Source organism: Clytia hemisphaerica, unplaced genomic scaffold (assembly GCF_902728285.1).
Source record: "Clytia hemisphaerica strain Z4C2 unplaced genomic scaffold, Clytia hemisphaerica genome assembly, whole genome shotgun sequence".
Taxonomy (NCBI): Eukaryota; Metazoa; Cnidaria; class Hydrozoa; order Leptothecata; family Clytiidae; genus Clytia; species Clytia hemisphaerica.
In genome coordinates this window covers 392,094-413,980 of record NW_027104138.1, presented here as the reverse complement: position 1 = coordinate 413,980, position 21,887 = coordinate 392,094, and the positions used below count along the sequence as shown (strand labels likewise).

The following is a 21,887-nucleotide window of genomic DNA, read 5'->3' as shown; positions in this document are numbered from 1 at the left end:
ATTAAGAATAGAATCAAATGCTGTTCGTGTGAGGGCAACGGATTTACTTCGGAAAATCCGTCTGTCCATTCAAGGGCGCATTCTACCCATTTTTGAAAATAATCACAGGAAAAAATTTTAAAAACCCAGGCCTGGGAACAGGGCATTTTCGGGGTGGGTTTTCATCAAAAAAAATTTTGCCTTGGGATTTTCATTTTGCTATAAGTTGAATAAAAATGTGGGTGTCTTTTTAGCTATTTTACAGACCTGAAAAAATTTTCGGATGAAAAACCCACCTGGGATTTGACCATTTCCCAGGCCTGGGTTTTTTAAAATGAGGACTGGATTGGGATTTGGCAATTTCCCAGGCCTGTGTTTTTATAGCTCAAAAAATGAAAATTGTCTAAAAAGCAAACCCAAAACCCACCCTTGTATACAGGTCATTTCAAAGGCATGGGTTTTTTGAAGTCGGGTCCGAAAATGGCCAAATCCCAGGCCTGGGTTTTTCAAAGTGAGGACTCCATTGAGATTTGGCAATTTCCCAGGCCTGCGTTTTTATAGCTCAAAAAATGAAAATTGTTTAAAAAGCAAACCCAAAACCCACCCTTGTATACGGGTCATTTCCAAGGCTTGGGTTTTTTGAAGTCGGGTCCGAAAATGGCCAAATCCCAGGCCTGGGTTTTTCAAAGTGAGGACTCCATTGGGATTTGGCAATTTCCCAGGCCTGCGTTTTTATAGCTCAAAAAATGAAAATTGTCTAAAAAGCAAACCCAAAACCCACCCTTGTATACGGGTCATTTCCAAGGCTTGGGTTTTTTGAAGTCGGGTCCGAAAATGGCCAAATCCCAGGCCTGGGTTTTGGGGCTGTAAAACAGTCGTTTTCGGGTGGTTTTTCCATTGGAAAATTGAGTTAAAAGGAAAACAATCTTAGACTAGTTAACTGGCCAAATCCAAAGCCTGTATTCTTGTAGATGCGTTGAGAAGCTTATACTTAAAAGTGAAAGTAGATAGAATATTTGAAATGTCGGGGTATCTTGGCAGAGACTTTGTTTTTATCCTGAACCAAGATGAACAAAAAATAGAACATTGACGTAGAATATTTGTTTCAAACTAATATCCTATTTTTCTGTCTATTTTTTGAGGAACTTATTTAAATAAGTTTATATATATATAGCTATTAAAATCTTTACAATCCTCTGATAAATATTTATACAAACAAAACTTGATATTGTGACCAAATACGTCCTTTAATATACCTATGCTCAAAAAACCGTTCTGATATCTCAGAAAATCTCTAATTACCAAAAATACAATCCAATAAGAATTTGAACTTGAGGAAAATCGAAAAAATAAAAAAAGGACGCATGCCCATCTCCTTCCACCACCTATTGAGGGTTTTCCACACCGATATTCATACTTTAACCGGATTATATTTCGCGAGCCAAAAAATTCGATTTGGATATAATTACGCGAGTCAGCGTTTTGAAAATTTTTTGCGTGGATTTGATTTCGCGAATGAGCCTGAAAACAGCTGAAACAGCTGAAGCAGTTTTTTGGCATAAATAGCATGTTAAAAATTTCGCGTGATTGCGAAATTTAATCTTGCAAAAGTTAACCCGATTAAAGTAGTACACTCAAAAGGGCAAAAATAATTAGATTCGTTCGGAAATTGTTAAAGTACCGAGGAAAACAAGCCGAAGGATAATAATATAATAATACACAATGTTATAATAAGTTATTTTCCCTTAAATTAGTTGTATTAAATTACGAAAGTACTTGATAATCAAAACTGAAATTAGGTCTCTTCAGATCTACACATAAATATGTTTCTTCGTCTGTTTGATAGAGAATAACAACACGTTTGATAAGACTTGCTTTTTTAACAACCACCTTTCCCGCATCTTTGTAAATAGAAAATTCTTTGAGGAGTGAGTTTGTTTTCTCGAAGGATTCTGCCCTCACGTATTTATGAGGCTCTCCGTTGAGTAATTTTATTAAAATGAATTGAGTCAATTGTCCTATCGAATTGTCTGAAAACAAGACGAATGATCCCTTTTTAAGATGGGTATTTGTTGAGGGTAAATAACAGGAGCGATACTCGGTGTAGAGTTCTGCATTAAGTCCATCTGAACTTGTTACGTCAGCAATGGATTTGTCTAGTTCGTGCGTGTTTCTATCACCACCAGCACCGATAAAAATGATCAAAGTCGATGGATCATCATCAAAGCCGACCATGCATACCCAAGCGTAGATCTTTGCACCTTCCAGACTTGAAACAACCTGGAGAATTAACACAAAAAGAGTTCTTTCAAACATCGGGCTCTTCCAGAAAAAAAAAACGTTCATGGGGGGGGGGGACGGAAGATAAGATATCTTGAAAGAAAACCCTGAAAAACTGCCATGTCCATGGGATGAATTTGCGATGTCCAGGGGGTGAAAAAAAGATCACTGAAAAAATAATAAATCCCTATGAACGGATTTTTTCTGGAAGAACCCATTAATAAATGGTTACAATAAGGTACGAGGGTGAAAAAATAAAACCAAAGTCTAATACAATAGACATTCCATGATTCCGGAAGTTTGTACACGCTTAAAGTAATTTTGAATGTCCAGGGAAGCCATGTATGAGATGGTTGCCCTCGGTGTAAAAGCTGATGTTTGGGGAGTAAAAACTCGTGGGGGGGGGGGGGGGGGAGGGGGGTCAGTGAAATATTTCTATCCTCTACCCCCAACAAAATTGTTTTCTAGAAAGACCCAATGTTACTTACAGCGTTTTTATCGTCTTCCTTATGAGTCCAAGGAGGGGTTTCTTTCCCATGAACCATTCTTGTTTCTCGCGCTATCTCAGCCTTGGCGTATGTATACTCAATATTTTTGAAATTGGTTTGAACAGCTTTGTGTCTAAAAAGAAAGAAAATTCAAAAAGAAAGTTTCGTAGAAAGCATTTCCATATTAGGGGGCAACGCGAAGGTAGACCATGGTTTGAAAATTGGGTGAAATGTAGTGGCTAAAAACGCATTCAAAACCTAAAATCATTCGAATAAAGGCAAATTTTACCATTAGAAAGTCTGTCCATTTCAAAGCATTTTAATATTTTGCTTTATATCATTAATTTGTAATTTGTAGTTAATTGAAAGGCATGTTCACAGGCTCTGCTCCAATCCGAGCCATATCTCGGCGAGGGTATTTATGAAGTTACAGTGAATACTGTCTTGTGCTTGATTGTAGGGGGTGCGGGTGGAAAGAGTAGGGGGGGGGGGGTACTTCAAGGAAAACAACTTAAAATGGAAGGCGTAGCGTGATATTGGTGTGATTTTCTCTAGGAAAATGAAAATTTTAGCACTTTCTTAGACTTTTTTTGAGAAAAATCATAAAATGGGGAGTGATTTTTTCCAATAACTGTAAAGCACAAAAGAGTTAAGGCTATAGTGGTTCAAGTGAAATTGGTGTTTGAAATAACACACATACACATACACTCACCGTTTGATTGATCTCTCATTCTTCCAAACCCAATGATTGTCACTGTGAGAAAATCGCAAAATATCTTGTGCAATATGTATGCTGTTGTGACATGTTATCACGCACTGTTTCGGTCCAATCTGCTCTTCTAGGAGAATGAGACGACGCCAGCATATGGAATCCAAATCCTTCACCTCTTGCTCTGTTAAGCCAGACCTGTGATGGAAGAGGAGCTCGACGATTCGAGCAGTCAACCATATCAGATGGTACTCATGGTCCGGTAAATCAATGAGTAACACTTCGGCCATCGGGAATGTAAATTTATGCCACTCTTCAGCCGTCCAAGAGTTACATTTCTCAATGTGTTTTGGGCAGTGACCATCTTGTAAATCTAAATTAAAACAGGCAAGAAAATAATGAATGAAAGTGAATGAGAAACTCTGAAATATGGCATGAGCTTTGTTGACTTTATTGTCTTGATTTTGTCTCGAAATCTAAATAAACAGTTCGAAAAGGGTCACTACCCTCATATCTTATCCTAGAGCAACCCCCTATCATACCTTATACCATGTTTCAAAATTCAATAACCCCTTTTCAAATAAGGGTGTCAGTGAAACTTTTTCCCAACTTTCAACTTTCATCTGGCACTCTAAATAACCTAATAAATTTAAAAGATTTTAAATTCGTTCTTTTTGCAATATTTTTGTTTCCATCAGACCTTTCCTATGTAGAGAAATGAGGCACATGAATTTTCTGACCTTAGATACCCTTTAAACTAGACATCGTCTCAATCCGATTAGTGAAAATCCTAGCGTGAATATAGAATAAGAAAAGATGGTTTAAAAAGGTTCAGCTCACCAGGAGTAAGCGGGAAATTTTGCATTTTTTCATTAAACTCATCTTGAGAAGCTCCCGTGATGTACGTCTCAAATATACGTTTGAGTAGTTTTTTGCAGAGGTTCAAAGCCACCAGATGCATTATATCTCGAGTCGTATCCGTTATGTAGTTGAACTCGTATAATTTATATGGAATATACAGGAGGGACAAACCAGTGTACCCTGTATCCGTTGCAGCTGAAAGCTTTGCTTGAATTGAAGGTTTCATTTCGATCTCGTACATCTTACGATATTCATCTGTCAATTTTCTCTCCTTCCAGCGATTTGCAATCACGTAGTTTTCGCGGTTACGCTTAAAATATTTTGTACTTGAATTGTCAACAGATTCACCTGTAGGATAGAATACAGGAAGGAGACTAGTTTTCTTATTTTCGAAATAACGGTTCTGAGAAATTTGTCCCAAGAAATCACCCCGGGAAAATGGCCCTTATTTTAATAGATTTATCTTTTGTGTTTAATTGTAGGGGTGGGTGGAATAAGCAGGGGGTTGGTACTCTTGGAGAAAATCAACAAAATAAGGGAGGGTCATTATTAAAGTGATTTTGGGGGTTGACACCTTCTGAAAAACCGAAAAAGGGGGATTGGAAATTTTCCTCAAAAGGGGGGTAGCACGAAAGGGGGATCCCTTTGGAAGGGATTGACATGAAGTCTTCCTTTTCTGGTCAGAATTGTGTATTTTTCTGTATTTTTGTACTTTCAATGGGGAAATTTGCTCAATTTACAATGCATTTCCTATTTTTATAAGGCAATTTTAGTGTGGCATTTGAGTGTTACACAGTCAATACCATGCAGTATTTTCCAAACTCGAAAAGCCCGAAAACCTCGGGGGATCGGCATTTTTCAAGGTTGGGGGATGCCAAGAAGGGGGATCAGACCCCCTTCCGCACTATGGACAATATTATAAGCCACTGCTTGGTGTGCTTACCTTTACATTTATCCAAACGACAACCATGTGTTCCTCCTCTTGAAAACTTGCCGATTTGACAGTGTCCAGGATAGTCTCCAGTCCAGCAAAGTAGCATACATCGGACTGTAAACTTACCCCCATTCAAACCTTCCATGATATCGGATGGGTAATCGACTTCCATTCCTGAGGAAAAATATGAACAATTGATTTCCCGCATTAAGCAGACGTTTGTTAGTGTTGGATTAATCCATTCACTGTAAAGTGGTTTGTTTACAAGGTACTATCGAATCTAAACTGAGCTGAAAATCAGAGATTCAGACAATCCTGCCTTTGAAACATTAACTCAAATACTTTTAACCATAAAACTGTCAGTACAGAACAAAAAATAGGCGCAGTAGTGTAGTGGCTATCAGCTTTGACAAACCACAACTCCTGCACGAAAGCAGGAGTTCGGGGTTCCCACTCAGTGCTGTGATTCACTTGGCAAGAAAATGTACCTTCGCCCGGGTCAACCCATGCCATGTGAGGGGAATGGGGTACCATCACTCTGATACAAGAGTATGGGGAGATATGCCTGGCACTATGGTGTGGTAGCGGTAACTTGTCAAGTTCGACCATGCGAGTGATGCACTGTCCTCCCGAGTCGTCCGAGTGCCGCTACTATACGCCATTAGCGCTGTGTGTCGCAAGCACAGAGTTAGTAGAGTCAGGCAAGCGCAGTGATTTCCCTATCCTAGGATAGTGATTGGGATAGGGCCTCTTCCGTTCATCGGAAGGACTATCTCTCTCACACAGAAGAAAAATTTCAACTTGCCATGTAAAAATAAATCAATTACCATTGATGAATAATTCTACAAGCTCATCAATTAAAGGATTCAGATAAGGATCCAGAGCTGTTGGTTGCTTGTTTGGTAGGTGATGTTCCGGTACAAATGATGTGACAAAAACATTTTCACTTTTAGAACGTTCTCTCTTTTCCATATTGGCAATGGTTACTTCAATTGAGCCTAAAAATCAGTTTAAAGTATTAACTTTCTTGGTGAAATGACAGATCTGAGGGAGTTGAGTTGGAGCGAATTGCTATTATCCATATCTCAAAGAACATATCAACAATCTCTGTCATACAATTTGATCCACTTTCAAAATGGGTATAGTTACTATCTTTAAAGTATTTATTTGGGAGATTCTAATTTAGAGAAGATGAATGATGAGATTGTTTCTATAGGGCCGAAAATTTTATGACCATTATTAATAAGAATAACAGCAAAAAGTGTAGCTTGAATAAATTACCTGATCCTTTAGAATATCCACGACCAAAACCAGGCTGCCAACCGTCCCAATGACCAATAAGGGCAATATTTCGTGGGTCCCCATTTGCATATTTAAGTCGTACTGACTGTTCACGCTGACATTCATCACATGTGACAGTGAAAACTTTATTCTGACCACTGTTCAATTTTTGCATATTGATAATATTTTCACAAAAATTACATTGATGAGGAAGTGCCCATGATGCAGCTGGGTCCCAGAACCATTGGACCTCTTTAAATCTTGAGCCATCCCAAATCTCATTCAATGGGAACGTAGAACCTGTCTTGTGCAGCCAGCTATCTTTATTTTTCCAATGACCTAACATTGAACAGCACATGGTTTCGGATGAAAACCAACGGATGATCTTCCCTTTAAGAGGTAAGTAATAGCGGTATAAACTTGGAATGGACAAACAATGAGGACATGGTTCGCCCACATCTAACTCGTACCAATGAAGAGGATGCTCTTTCTTATCAAAACATATAGCTTTGGCTTCTGGTGTGGAATATAACTGTCCTGCTTCTGAAATCGATTTTGCCCTTGCGTAGCTGCTAGGCCAATGATCACATATTTCAGTGTTTAAAAGCTGTAGTATTTCTCCTGTGTGTTTCAGTAATTTCTCTGTCATGTGGTGAGAGGCATTCATTTCGGCTGCCAAACCCATGGTCTTCACAACATGAAATGTGACAAATTTCTCGCTAAATAAAAGAAAAAGAATTTAAAATCTTACTCATTCTCACTTCAAATGCCTTAATACTTTTGAAATTCAAAGCTTTCATTATTCAAATAATTGATAAAATGTATGTTAAGTTGGTCCAAACTTTTCATTTGGTTGAGAGTTTTACATTGTTTAGATTGTACCCCCATTTAGACATATTCATAATTAATGTTTTGATAAACTCACAAACCAGGCATTTCATGAAAAATCACTGGAAGCTCTCTTTTTCCCAATCTCCTCTGCCCTACCTGGTCGGCCTTGTGAAAATATTCACAAAAATCCCTGATAACATAAATCAACTCCTGATAATTTCATTGGCGCTCTCAGCTTGTTATGTCAAAATTACGAAATATAAATTTAAATCATGTGAAAAGATTATCGACTTGCATACATTAAAAAAACCCAAATTTTGGGGTTTTTATATAACCCATCTGAACCGTTTGCCAGTGCCTTTGGAAGCGCTGTCAGAATCATAATAAAGGGAACAAAGGGACTGGGTTCGACTTTGAATTTCAGATACAAGTTGGGAAGTTGTGATATTTTAATCAGTTTTTCCTGGTCTTCCGAATTGTGAATGAAAATTTTTTTATCAACAAAAGAAATTTTGACGTCAGCAATTTTAACCAATTTCAGATTTTCTTCAAAAAACTTGAATTATTATGTTTATAAAGCTACTCACCTGTGCTTAATTGTAGGGGTCATTTATCAGGCATGTTACCAGGGATTTACTGCTACCGGATAACGGTAGCAGAAACTGAATCTTTAATTGAGTTTTGAAACTCAATATTCAAGAAAAATAAATTAGCTATGAAAAAGGTAAATACCTTGGGGGAACTAATTTTGCTAAGGTTCGCAGTTTTGAGATTTTTTTGCGGGAACTTAATTTTGCGGATTTCACTTGAAAGAAAATTAGAGCTGTTCTGTGAATTATTAGACCTTTGTTTTTCGCATTTGAAAAATGTTGTGGGAATTTAATTTTGTGGTTTGGACCCAAATCTGCAAAATTTAGTTCCCGCAAAAATTAGTTACCTTAAAGAAGGTAGGTGAAAAATGTCTTCAGGAATTTGATATTATAGCACTTAAAATTGTTTAATTCTGCAAAAGAAGCAAATTTTCTTGCGCTGTCCTGGACCAGCTGGAGGGGTTTACACCCCCCTTAGACCTCCCTGCTACTTTTCTCGAACCTACGGTACATTCTGAAACTCAATCTTTGGATTCGAAATGGTGGCAGCTCAAAATCTTCCAAAGCATTTTCCATTTTTTCAATTTTTTCAACCCCAAAATCACTTTATAATGACCCCCCATTTTATGACTTTTGTCCAAAAAGTGTCAAAAACCTTCATTTTCCTAGGGAAAATCACTAAAATCACTCCAATATCCCTTTATTATGACCCCCCATTTTATAATTTTTCTACCGCAGTGTCGACCCATCCCCCTCCTTATTCGACCCCCCTACAATTAAGCACAGAAGAGTATGGGAACATGGAACAATGTTTTCTTAAGAAAAAGGTCAAAATCATGGTCTGAAAATTTAACTATTTCAAGCTATGAAGTACTTTCGTTTTCAAAATTTAGAAAACGAAAGTGCTTCGCATCTCTTGATGACGAAATTAATAATTTTGACATTTTTCTTATTAATCAGCATAAAATTTCTGACCGATTGGTATATAATATGCCGGGTTTTTAGCTCAAAAAACATTTTTCTTAGCCTAGCAGAGTCTAGGAGCCCATGTGACGAAAGAAAATTTTGAATCCGTCATTATGGATTTCAAGATTAATTTTGAAAAAAAAGTTTTCTTGGATTTTATGATTTAGACAGATTTGACAGTAGGCAAGGCCTTCCGAAAATTTCAAGTAAATCAAGTAAGTCAATCAAATGTTACAGCCACGCGAATTTGGAACCAAAATTAATAATTTCAAAAAAGTCGAAATCGAAAGTGCTTCGTATCTCCGGATAGCGAAATTTTCAGACCATGGTTCTGACCTTTTTCTCAATCAGCATAAAGTTTGTGATGGATTGGTATATAATATGTCTAGGTTTGAAGTTTTTTTTTTCTCAAGCAAGAGAGCTAAAAAGGGTTAAAAATCTAAAATCCGCCATTATGGAAAATTGGGCCTGATCCAAATCACGGCACAGACGTTTTCTGACTCTCTAAGGTCTATACTTTCATGATCAAAAGAAAAAATGGCTATACGCGGATATGCATATGACACCTAACTCAGCCCCTAGAGTAAAAGAGAAAAGACACTGTGAAGGACCATCAGACATTTTAGGAATAGTACTTACATTTCAACAGCATCATTCGGATCTTCTTCACCATCAGTGTTTTCCATTCCAGCAAGATTATCACCATTGGTACTACGAGCACTCTGTTGGATGCTTGATCTAATAGAGGTATTGTTCATATTTCCAACAAATTGATAGAGTTCAATTGGTTCAACAGATTCACTGGCATTGTTTTCACTTTCAAATGTTTCGTTGACACTGCTATTCTCATGACTTTCATCAGTATCATCAGGTTCAGAAGATTGAATGGAATCACTTTCACTTTCAAAAGTTTCGTTAAAAGTACTATTCTGATTAATTTCACTATCAATATCATCTGGATTGTAATAATCACTTTCAATGATCATAATATTGTCAGAACTCTTCTGGGTATCATTATCACTGTCATTATCACTAGTGACATTACCATAAATTGATTGTGATAATTTCCAATGATTGTATTCTGTAGATCTTGATACAGCAGAGTTCTCGCAAATCGTGCAAGGACAGTGAATATGTTCACCTGGTAAAGAGTCACAGTAACAAATTTCTATCGAGGTTCTACTCCATTTTAATTTTGGTTTTTCCATTGTGAAATAATCCTTTCTTACATAGGCTTTATTGATTATTGTATTTCCCTTTAAATTAAAGATAATTCTGAGAGTAAAAATTTGCTAAGACTTTGTTTATGGTGCACAAATTTTAGTTAAGTACTATATAAATCTAGATAATTCTTCTAATGGAATAAGATATGGCAAAGTGAAATATTCTATTAACACTGTCAAACATCCTAACTTAATTGGCTCAACTTCAGTATCTTTCATAGTTTCTAGCACCCGGGGGTGTACTAGGGCAAAAAGGGGTACAGGGATGCTCCGCTGGTCAGGGTACCTTTTTTCACCTCCACCAGTCCCACGCAGGGTTGCAAAAACATCAAAATCGAAAAATCCCTCATAAAAATTTGGAAAATTTAGGAATTTTAGCCATTCAGGGTCACTTTTTGGATTTTTCTCAGCTTCTATCTTATAGAATTTTAAAATCTACTATGTTCTTCTTACTTTCCATGATACAGTATTACACATAGAAAATTTCATTTCAAATCAAATCACAAATCAAAAACGAACTTTTCATAAGCAAACTCAAGCAAAAACAGGATTCTTATCTCCAAAACTTTTATACACAACGTGGAATTTCCGGGCAAAATTTGAATACAACTTTCCCGTATTTCGAAAAACATATGCGTGTGCATATTTTTTTCTCTCCATCGTTTCTTGGATGGGAGGTAAACAAACCCATTTTTGCTGCCGATTACTTAGGAAAAGGTGGTTTTTTGGACTTTTCTTAACTTCCATTGTATGGAATTTCTTCAAAATTTTGGACTATGTTTCTACTATCCATGATACAATACTACCCTCCAGATCTTTTTTCAAACAAATTTGGGCATCGAAAGATAGAAGACAAAAACTGCTTTCCCCTAAGCAAATGCAGGCAAAATCGAGTTTGTTTACCTCCCGTGAATTTTCATCACAACGGTGGAGAACAAGTTTTTTTCCGGGAAATCTGAATTACGGGAAAGGTGTATTACACAGGAATGGTATTAGATGAAAACTGATGACGAATCACAAACTAAGACAGTCTTATTAACTTCTATAAAATAGCTCCTCACTCCATGAAGGCAAAAGCCTAACTGAATACTCAGTGATCTAAGGCTCTATTTATACTAAAACCATTAAAAATCAATTATGTCATTAATTACCTTGTGGGGGAAAACAATTTTTACATTGTTTAATGTCTTTTGTGTATATAAATTATATCATGAAAAATAAAATTCCCCCACAAGGTAGTTAATGAGATAATTGATTTTTAATGGTTTTAGTATAAATAGAGCCTTAGATCACTGAGTATTCAGTTAGGCTTTTGCCTTCATGGAGTGAGGAGCTATTTTATAGAAGTGTGTCTGACTGTAAGAATAGATTGATGTATAAAAAAAAACACACTTTTTGTGTGTACTGTTCGTTAAGAATAGGATTTAGTCAACTTAACCATCGAAAATAATGTCATCAAATTTGTCCTTGTTGTCAAAAAATTTGTTCCCAGCAGTTCCCCAGAATAATTTTCCCTGACTTTTGGTTAAAAATCCACCCTTTTTCCCTGACAAAAGTGTTGAAAAAGGGTAGTTTTTCCCTGACTCAAGATGAAAATAGATCTTTTTTCCCTGACTAACAACGGCAAATTTTTCATGTTGTAGTAAAAAAAATTATCGCGCTCTTCAAAAACACCCCTGTCAGTTTTACAATAGTCAAGTGTGCTGATTTTAGTGGTTATCATGATTATTTGGAGGACCCACCATGGTTGGGTCCGACAAGAAAAACTTTGAAAAATGGAGATTCCAAGATTGGCTAAAAACCATTAAATTCAAGGCATTCTGGAAAAAAATTCCCTGGCTTTTGAGAAACAGCCCCTTTTCCAGGTTTTCCCTGACCGCTGGGAACTCTGCATAGAGAAGATGAAAATGGGCATTTCATTACCCAGAAAATGCCCTGTTCCCCAGTGTGTGTTCCCCACAGCCAGATAATCCCTTCTTTCCACCATAGTCAAAAGATACCCTTGTTTCCACACGAGTATGAATTTCTCTTCTGTTTACATCGTATTCCCCCATTATGGAAAATCAAAAACATTTAGCACTGGCCTCACGTACCTACTTACTGTAACCTTAATCTGATTGATGATTTGCTACCGTCAAAATGACCAAGGACATAAAAATTAATTCAGCGCGCACGCGCATGGCAGACCTCGTGGATTGAAGAAATCCGCCAAATTTTTGAAAAAAGTTCTTTCCTTTCTGCGGCTAGTTGATCATCAAATCACTTCTCGAGAAAACAAGAAAATCATGCCTTCTTCTACTGCTCGGTGCATGAGTAAAATGGATGCAGATGAACTATTCGAATTTTTATCACGAAAATATGGTTTGTCGTTGTCAAACAAAGTGAAAAGTTAGTGGAATTCATGTATTTTTAGTTACATTTCTTACTAGCCACACACCTGTGTTTTTTGTTTAGGATTGGGAACTGGTCATTTTCGGCCCCGAAAAAAAACCAGGCCTGGGAAAAGACCTGTGGTTGTTTCCATTTCCAAACCCAAGCCTGGGTTTTCAACATTTTTTCCTGTGAGGGTTCCCAGTGGTCAGTGAAACCTGGAAAAATGCCTATCTTAAAAACTTTCTTTTCATATCAATTCTAGAATTTGAATTAGCTTTTCCTGCACCCAGTATATCCATGAATTTGGGGTTCATCGGGGATGGGATAACAGATGGATTTTGATATTTAGCCTTGATTTTGAATTTTCTAAGAATGAGACTAAAAAACCATCTGATTATCCCTTTAAGTGGGAGTTGAGGGCATTGTAACTTTTATGTTTTTTAATTAAGTTTCAAAGTTCAATCTTAAACTTTAATAAAATTAAAAATATTCTGAACTGTCATGAAAAATTGTGTGGGTTTTCAATCAAGGTATTGCATGTCTATTAAAACACTCAAACTTTAGAAGTCTTTGAATTCATTTGTAGATCTTGGTTTGGATGGTGAGTTGTTTGATGTTCTCCTTGGTTGTGCCCAGAGGAGGTTTTACTTTGAGAAAATGGAGATTACAATCAAACAAATGCTGATTCTGGAACGTGATTTCAACGCACCTTGTAATAATCAGTTAATGACTGGAGGGCAAATGACTCCTTCGGGGAGAGCACTTGCCTCTCAAAGACACAAATTGAGGTAAGAATTCGGAATCTAATAAATATTACTTAAGTTCTTTGTGCTTGATAAACCCTGTGCAGGTTATCATTTATCTAGCAGGCCTAGTTTGTGGTTTTGAGAGGGGTAAATCACACCAAGAAATAGTGTGAGGGCTCTTCAGTTTTTGAGAGGTTTGAGATTGAGGGTCTACAAGTCTTATTTTATATTTTCAATTTGTTTAAACAGATTGAGAACGATAAGGAAATCGACTGATGCTGTCTGGCCACCCAAGTTGGTAGATCTTCCGACATTTGAAAGCGACAAGTTATCAAACATCATGAAATTGGAAGACATTGTGACGGACCTAAAATCAAAAAGCCTCTTCGGGCAAATGGACTTGGATGACATTAGAACTATGGTCAAGAATAGGATGACCCAGCGACGACGAGAATCAAGGAAAAGAAGCATTGACTTTACCAAGGTTAGATACTGTTTTCATTTTACAGAATTCATACAGTGTCGTTTTTATTTCCCCTGTGTAACATCTGGTGGCTGTCGGCGGAGCCGGAAGTGAGGGAGTCTATCCCCTTTTCTATATGCGCTAGACCTGGGTGATCGAATGCTGAGGTGGAGTGCCACACCTACTCTCTTCTCCCAGTTACTTACCGCTTAGATCAGATTACCCAATCTAAGCTACTCATTCGCTGAGTTGCCGGTGACCTGGGATCGAACCCACAACCCTAGGATTGTAAGGCGAATGCCCTAACGACCAAGCTACCCGGCCTCAAATGTATATTGGTGTATATTCTAGTGAAATCACTTTACAAAGAGCCTCAATACAGTCATCTATTCTCATTTTTCTTAGGAAAGCTTATCAACATCCAAAATTCATAAAATTACAACACCAAAGAAACCAAAAACGCCAATAAGAAAGGGATCTCCGAAAAATGGACCAATATCTCCTATAAGAACGAAATCTCCAAAAACCAGACCAACATCAGCAAAGAAATCAGAAAAAGTAAATAAATTCATTTATTTGGTAACAGCTTGATCTAAGGGCTGCACTTCTTAAATTAAATAGTTTTTTCTCAAGTTTTAGGGGTATTTTATGCTTTTTCAGGAGATTCAACAATTAACTTTTCTCCTATTGTCAACAGATTTCCTTAAAATCCTTGAAATCTAGCAAAGAACGAATTCAAAACCCTAAAAACCCTTGAAAATTGTGGGTGGGAATCCCTTGAAACCCTTAAAAATTGGTAAAAACTGACCCTTGAAACCCTTGAATTTGTTAAAAAAAGGAAGTGCTGGCCACCATGAATAGGGAAATTTTATATCACCAAAATCAATCTGATCAAAATATTTTATTGTATATATTTCAGAGGAAGCATCTCCGTTCCACCCCCCAAATAACTGAAGATTCGCAAGAGGATACTGAGGAGACCCCGTTTCATTTTGGCAGTCCCATCAAAAAGGTAAAGATATGTGACAGCCTTATCTTATTTTTTGGCTTGAAAATTGGTAAAAACTGACCCTTGAAACCCTTGAATTTGTTAAAAAAAGGAAGTGCTGGCCACCATGAATAGGGAAATTTTATATCACCAAAATCAATCTGATCAAAATATTTTATTGTATATATTTCAGAAGAAGCATCTCCGTTCCATCCCCCAAATAACTGAAGATTCGCAAGAGGATACTGAGGAGACTCCGTTTCATTTTGGCAGTCCCATCAAAAAGATAAAGATATGTGACAGCCTTATCTTATTTTTTGGCCCATAAAACTGAAACCAGCCAGCTAACTTGACCAGACCTGACCTGTGAAAAAATTTTGCTCTGAGAAGCAAGTAAGGTATGATTTTTTTTGGACTGATAGTTTATTACACATTCAAATTTTCTTTTAGGCTGCATGTGCTACACAGGAAGAGTCAAGTCAGTTTGAATCGCAAACACAGTCTCTTGAATCACAAACACAGTCCCTCAACAACAGTGGTACCAACAGTAAGCTAAATTCTTGTCAATTTTTTTATGTTGATAGCAAATTTTCATGGGTTCAATTAAGCATTAAAATTTTTTTTCTGCTAATACGGGGTTCCCCGTGGTCAGTGAAAACCTGGAAAGTCAATGAGTTTTTGTAATTTCCAGAATCCCTTGAAATTGATGGTTTTTTGAAATTTAATCATTCCTATATTTCTTTTAGTTCAGCACTCTCACTCGCCAAGATCACCGAGACCCATCAAAAAGTTATCAGGTAGGTGCATGTGTTTCTTTTTAGAAACTCAAATTTTAAGAGTCAAGCCTGCAAAGTTTAAGTTCACCTAAATTTCCTACCCTGTCAAAAAATTTTCAAGTTTAAAAATGGGTAAAAAGTATTTTTGTAGTTTTCCAAAAAACTTTTCTGGTATAAATGTTGGTAATGAATAGGCACTGTAAAATTTTAGTCTCAATCAAGACTTCAATATTGATAAATAACATGACTTCATTTCTTTTAGATCTCACAAGCAATGACCTGAGAGAAGTGACGAGATTGTTTACAGATAAAACAGAACTGAACAAGCGTGCAATCTTCAATGAAGTCTCGTCTTTCAAACAACTAAAAATCAAAACACAAAATGTTATGACCGTGGAGGCAATGGCTGAAGATGTAGGTCGACAATTAATTAAACACAAAATGGTATTGGTGTATAGTGTGCCTGTTAAAGACCTAGACGATGTTTTCATTATCGCAAAGTAACTCTTTACGAAGATAGAACCTCTGTTAAAATTTTGTTTTATTATTGCTTTCATTGTTGGATGGATGGATATGTTTGTATTTATATTACAACCCACGAAAACCGAAAACGTTTTTCTATATTTTCACTGACAGATTTTTTTAATCATAGATTTTGTTACGTCTTTTTAATTAGTATTCTGCTTAATGCAACAAACATAGCAGTGTAAAAACTGAAAGCTAGTAATTTATTCGCTTTTTGTATTTGTTTTTTAATTTGATACCCCTGTTGGGGTAGGGTTAGGGACTACTAGTAGTAAAAGTATCGCCACGTTAAACACATTTTCAAATCTTTCTGGATATATTTCAGGATTGACATGTAATTGAAATCACTAGCTAAAGAACTCTTGAAGTCGCCCAGAATATATACAGATATTTATTATATCTTTATATCAAGCTTTTGTTAATATTTCATTGATTTTAAATAATATCAGATAAACAATTTCAGATATTTATTTTTATCTTTAAATTTTTATTTGCATACAAAAGATATAAATAGTGTATAAAATATTTTAATATATATAAAATAGTTCTTGTTTCCAAGGAAAAAAGCAATTATCCCCAAAAGATAAAGGTCAAATCCGTTTTTTCATGTGCTTCCGATGGGATTTGGCTTTGGAAAAAGGAACATGTACAGGTCTGGGAACAGTACATTTTTGGGGTGGGAAATGCCTTTTTTCGGGGCTGGGATTTGGCTGGGGAAAATGGAACGCGTACAGGTCTGGGAACAGGGCATTTTCGGGGTAGTAAATGCCTTTTTTCGGGGATGGGATTTGGCTTTGGAAAAAGGAACATGTACAGGTCTGGGAACAGTACATTTTTGGGGTGGGAAATGCCATTTTTCGGGGCTGGGGAAAGTGGAACGTGTACAGGTCTGGGAACAGGGCATTTTCGGGGTGGGAAATGCCCATTTCCAGGGGTGGGATTTGGCTTTGGAATATGAAGCATTTTCCACCCCGGATTTTTTTTAATTTCGGGGCCGAAAATGACCAGCTCCACAACCCGTGATTTTTGTCTACTAAAAACACCGACCTGAAAACTAGCAATTTTCGACCCCGAAAGTTTGAAAATCTAGCCCTTGGGAACAGGCCAAATTCAGCCCCGAAATGTTGAAAACACAGGCCTGGAAACAGGCCATTTTCGGCCCCGAAATTTTAATATCCTTGACCTGGGAACAGGGCAATTTTGACTCCAAATTAAAAAAATTCGGGGTGCGAAATGCCTTTGGCATGTTTCATGTTCCAAACCCAAATCCCACCCCCGAAAACAGGCATTTCCCACCCCGAAAATGCCCTGTTCCCAGGCCTGGGTTTTTAACATTTTTTCCTGTGAATACTGATACTTAACCAAGGTATTTTCGCTTCTGGAATTCAATAGTACTCCTGGTAACTGTTCAGTGAGGCTCTTTAATGTTGCGTCCTGGACGTCAAAAGAAAATCCTAAATTGATATCTGAGTTTGAGCTGAAAAGTAAAATTTTTCATTCTTGAATGTACACTTAGAAAGGTGGCAATAATACAATAAAACATAATCTACACTTTAATTCTGAGCGCCAGGATTGGGATTTTTAGCCTTTCATCCCCCATTAAAGAGCCTTGAAATTTTCCTTTTTTAATAAAAAAAGACTGCTCTTCGAAATATCTATAATCTTTTACAAAAGACTTAAAACAATCGATCTTCTTAATCAAAAATGTCCAAAAAACTACTGATGGCCAAAATGGTACTACCAAAGTTCCTTTTGTGTTTGGTTTTGCTGATAAAAAATGTTTTAAACACTTCGTTATCAAGTAGATTGGGGGTACCATAAGACAATTTTCCTCCGACCAATCAAAACTAAATGCGACTACTTGAAAGGAATCTTGACAAAAGTATTTTGAACAAAACCGTGCACGTTCGGTGTTTGAATTGTCTGAAAAAAGGTCTATAGAAAAAGGTCCCCAAAGATTATTTAGATGATTAAAAAACTCCTTTGAAATTCCCCAATCATCGTAATCGATATTCTTACTTACAACATCAGCATCTCCGTTAAGTGCTCTAGCGATCCATGTTATTTGCAAGAAAATTCCGTTTCTTTTGCTCAAATTGTAAATGAGATTTGCGAGAAATTGAAGTTTTTCTTTATTGCTCCCTACTTTAACAATTATTGCTGCAGCCATGTTGTCAGTGTGCCAAAGCACATTATTCCCTTGTAATTTTGAATTGAAAGCTTGTAGAGTAAAGGCAATTGCTAGTAATTCCCTAAAGGTTGAACTTTCCTTTTGTTCATGAGGCCAAAAAATTATGAAAGAGATATCTTTATCTGAGATTGCACCTATTCCCATATCACTAGCATCAGAATATACTTTCAAAAAAGGTATCTCATTTTTATAAATATCCCTGGAGTTCAGTTCTTTTATGTTGTCCTTCCAAAACTCTATTTCTTTCAAAACTTCCTCGAAACCTTTTAAGTCGAAATGAAAATCCCAGGAGATTCTAGCCTCTATCAATTTACACAAGTGTCGCGTTTTTAGACGCACAATGTTTCCTAACACAAACTTTGTTGACATAATTTTTCCTGTAAGACGAGCAAGAGTTCGAGCAGACACACGAAGAGAAGAGAGAATTTTATCAATGCAATTCTACAATGGACTCAATTCTTGGTGAGGAAATTTTTAAACACTTTGTTTTGAGCATCGACCTGTACTCCTAACCACAGTATCCTTGTTTTAGGTTGCCACTCGGATTTTTCTTCGTTGCAAATAAAGCCAGATTTTGAAATCGTGTTTCTAACAAATTCAGAATTTTTCGAGGCCTGTTCAAAGTTGTAATCGATTGCTAAACCGTCGTCGATAAAACAGGCAATTTTTAGAGCATTACATCTCCAGTATTTAATCAAAACTCTTACTACTTTGGTAAAAATATTAGGTGCTGAACGTAGGCCTAGAGGTAAAACCTTGGAAAGAAAATATTTCTTATTTGTACCTTCAAAAACCCATGAAAAACCTAAGTATTTTTGAGATTCCTCGTGATAGTATGATAGTAACCACTCTTAAAATCGAATTTGAAAAAGTAGGCCTCATCATTGCTGTCTATAAATTGTTCGAAGGTTTTCCAATCATCAAATTTTATCTTTTCTTTCCAAACAAATTTATTGAGATAACTCAGGTCCAAAACCAGACGCTTTTTGCCCATTGAACTCTTTGCTACTGATAGAGGACTTGTCATGTAAGGGGGATCTTTGAACTCCACAATAAAGTTTTGCTCTAGGAGTTTGGTAATAGATTCTTCAACAAAATTTCTTTCCTTTTCAGATGATATATTATTCTTCAACTCTGAAGATGCTGGTATATATCTGGGATTTTGTATCCGCTTTTTATGACATTCAGAATAAAATCATTAGCCTTTAATTCGCTTTCCCCGAATCCTACATGCCTTCTTAAATTTCCCCTTACCCTTTCTCGACTTGGATTATAAGATTCCCTGAAAGGTGCTAATATCTCATTCTTAGATTTCTCAGACTCAAAAAGAAAATTAAATCTTTCATACCAATTCGTTCTTGCAGGGCAACTGTACTTCCAGTGGTCGAGACCGCCACATATGAAACAGCCTGCGGTGCTGGAATCTAGGTAGATAGCGTGGCCAACGGAGGTGGTGTTTGATATCTTGGATGGAATGAGATGCCGTAGTTCCCGAAATTCTGACGCTGCTGAGATAATGGAAAATTTTGGTTGGCAGGAAGCTGTTGATTGAATTTAATGACTCGTTTCATTAAATTTGACCTTGGTTCTGCATTTTTCTTACATCCTTCGCTTTTTTGGACAGCGTCCGAGTCTCCGCCTGCCGCATCATCTTAAAGTCATCTGAATCACTGGCCCACTCATCAGTCAAATATTCAGCTACAGTGTCCCATCCAGCAGGTGATCTATCAGCAAGGATCAATATCTTTCAACGCTTCTTGATGGTTTCACTAACATCCTCTAACACTGACGCAAGCCTCTTCCTGGAACCCGACTCAACTAATTCCTTAGCCTCGTTGAAATCGTCAAGCTCGTCCAACAATTGGTTCTGAATTTTATTTATTTGTATTTAAATTCGTACTGCTTTTTGTTTAAATGTTTCTTTTGTTTTGATGAATATAATTTTCCTTCCAATTCCTTTTCGTCCCTCTTCGTCATATTTTCCATAGAATCTAATTTTTGGGGTATTTGAGAGAGTGTAGCCTGGAGTGCCTGTCTGAGCCATCGGGATGACATTAGGGTTGTTGGTTGGTATCTGTACATTGGGAAGGTTTTCATGACGAATAGTTTGTTGTTCTTCTTCTTGAAATAATATAATATTTTTACTGAAATCAACCTCTGAGGTCTCTTGAGTTTAAGGCCTAGGGATCGAAATCAAGGGCATTCTGTCACTTACATCAACCTCCAAATCAATTTTTTCACTGCCACTAACAGATTTCTGCTTGCTAAATTTTCTCGGTCTAAGTCTTGGCGTGATGGAATTTGATGTGATTTTGGCTGATCCATTAGATCTTTTCTTCTTCTTTTCACCAAAAATTAAACTAGAAAGCTGATCCATCTCTCTTACTATGCTGGAGAGTTTGAACGATGTGTGCTTATCTCTAAAAATCTACCATTTTTATTTGCACGCGGAAACTTTTTATCAAATTAGTAATTTGCAGAATGGTTCAAACTTAGAGATGTCTTACGGAACCGTAAATAAATTAACAAAATATTAGATATGTTTTTGTAATTTCCCTATCAAATCAGTGTTGAAAATATTTTTTACAAGCCTCAAACTCGAGGGAGAGTACCTTAAGGGAACTAATTTTGGAGGGCATTCAATTTGGCAGATGACCAAAAAAGTTTAATTGATGGATAGCGGAAAAAAATAAATTTAGCGGGAGCTTAATATTACTGGGTGTGTTCATTCTTTTTCCAGAGAATAGGGTGTGTTAATTTGTTTTTATGGGCCACACTTGGTCTGGGTAAAAGCAGCCTTCGAGTCTTTTTTTAGGATCGTTCTTTTCACATAAATATGCGAAATTAAGTCAGCTCTCGGTGAAAAACGCCAGTGTACTAAGTAAATTATTCTTACCATAGCCTAAAAACTTTCCCGTGCATTGGACCACAGCAAAATTACTATCAAATATGTGGGATAAGTTGGAAGAATTGGAGAGGAAATTTCCATACGAGGTCAACAGTGCGTTTTTTCGTCGACTTGTAGTGGATAAGGATTGTGAGTTTCAAAGAAATATATTTCTTAATCGCAAAGCTATGCAAGAAATCAGTTGCGAAAATCGTAAAGGAAATGAAAGAGGTAGGAATTGTTAATAAATATTTCTGAAAATGATTACCTAAAAAGAATGTTTTTGAATCTGGAAATTCCTCCTCTCTTCCATTTACTAATGAGCCATCAGGGGGCACATCCTTTTAGAGTGCCGAATCGAAAGTCTTAAACCAATGGCCATGTGAATTATATACAAGTAATTAATATTATATTCTTGTGAATTTTATGTAGTGTATAACCTTTTTTCTCCGGAGTTTAATCCTCTAAATGAGGAACAGGGAGATTGTAATACATGAAGTATTTTCTGATTTTTATCAGCGAATGCAAAATTTGGTCTTATTGCCGACCCAAAAAAATATCAGCGTTTTGATTGATCGAGAGCATCGAGATATTTGCGATATTTCATATTTCCATAGTATGGAAATATGGCCGCGTTGACTTTTGGGGGACTGGGTAAGCGGCGGGAGAAAAATCAAAACAAGCCAGCCGAAAAGAACTGACTTTCGGAGAAACTAACTTGTGAGTCAAAGGGAAAAACGCAACAAAAATATTTTCAGATTAACTTTTACTTTGGAGTTCTTCCATAAAGGACACT

General features: G+C 36.7%; 2 protein-coding genes across 2 annotated transcripts; one reads left to right on the top strand and one right to left on the bottom strand.

Annotated features, from left to right (window-relative positions):
- Nucleotides 1–1,602: 1,602 nt before the first annotated feature.
- LOC136813714 (uncharacterized) lies at nt 1,603–10,127 on the bottom strand. Its single transcript, XM_067070215.1, has 8 exons — nt 9,559–10,127; nt 6,533–7,251; nt 6,079–6,249; nt 5,261–5,425; nt 4,297–4,665; nt 3,460–3,829; nt 2,748–2,880; nt 1,603–2,259 (listed from the first exon to the last, which is right to left on the bottom strand). Exons 1-8 carry the CDS (start codon nt 10,125–10,127, stop codon nt 1,744–1,746), a joined length of 3,012 nt encoding a protein of 1,003 aa, XP_066926316.1. The 3' UTR covers nt 1,603–1,743.
- A 2,812-nt stretch (nt 10,128–12,939) lies between these two features.
- On the top strand, nt 12,940–16,286 carry LOC136813693 (uncharacterized). The gene is made up of 7 exons (XM_067070193.1): nt 12,940–13,303; nt 13,511–13,745; nt 14,130–14,282; nt 14,644–14,736; nt 15,163–15,259; nt 15,459–15,509; nt 15,751–16,286. The coding sequence occupies exons 1-7, from the start codon at nt 13,173–13,175 to the stop codon at nt 15,990–15,992; spliced, it is 1,002 nt and encodes a 333-aa protein (XP_066926294.1). The 5' UTR covers nt 12,940–13,172; the 3' UTR covers nt 15,993–16,286.
- Nucleotides 16,287–21,887: the final 5,601 nt, after the last annotated feature.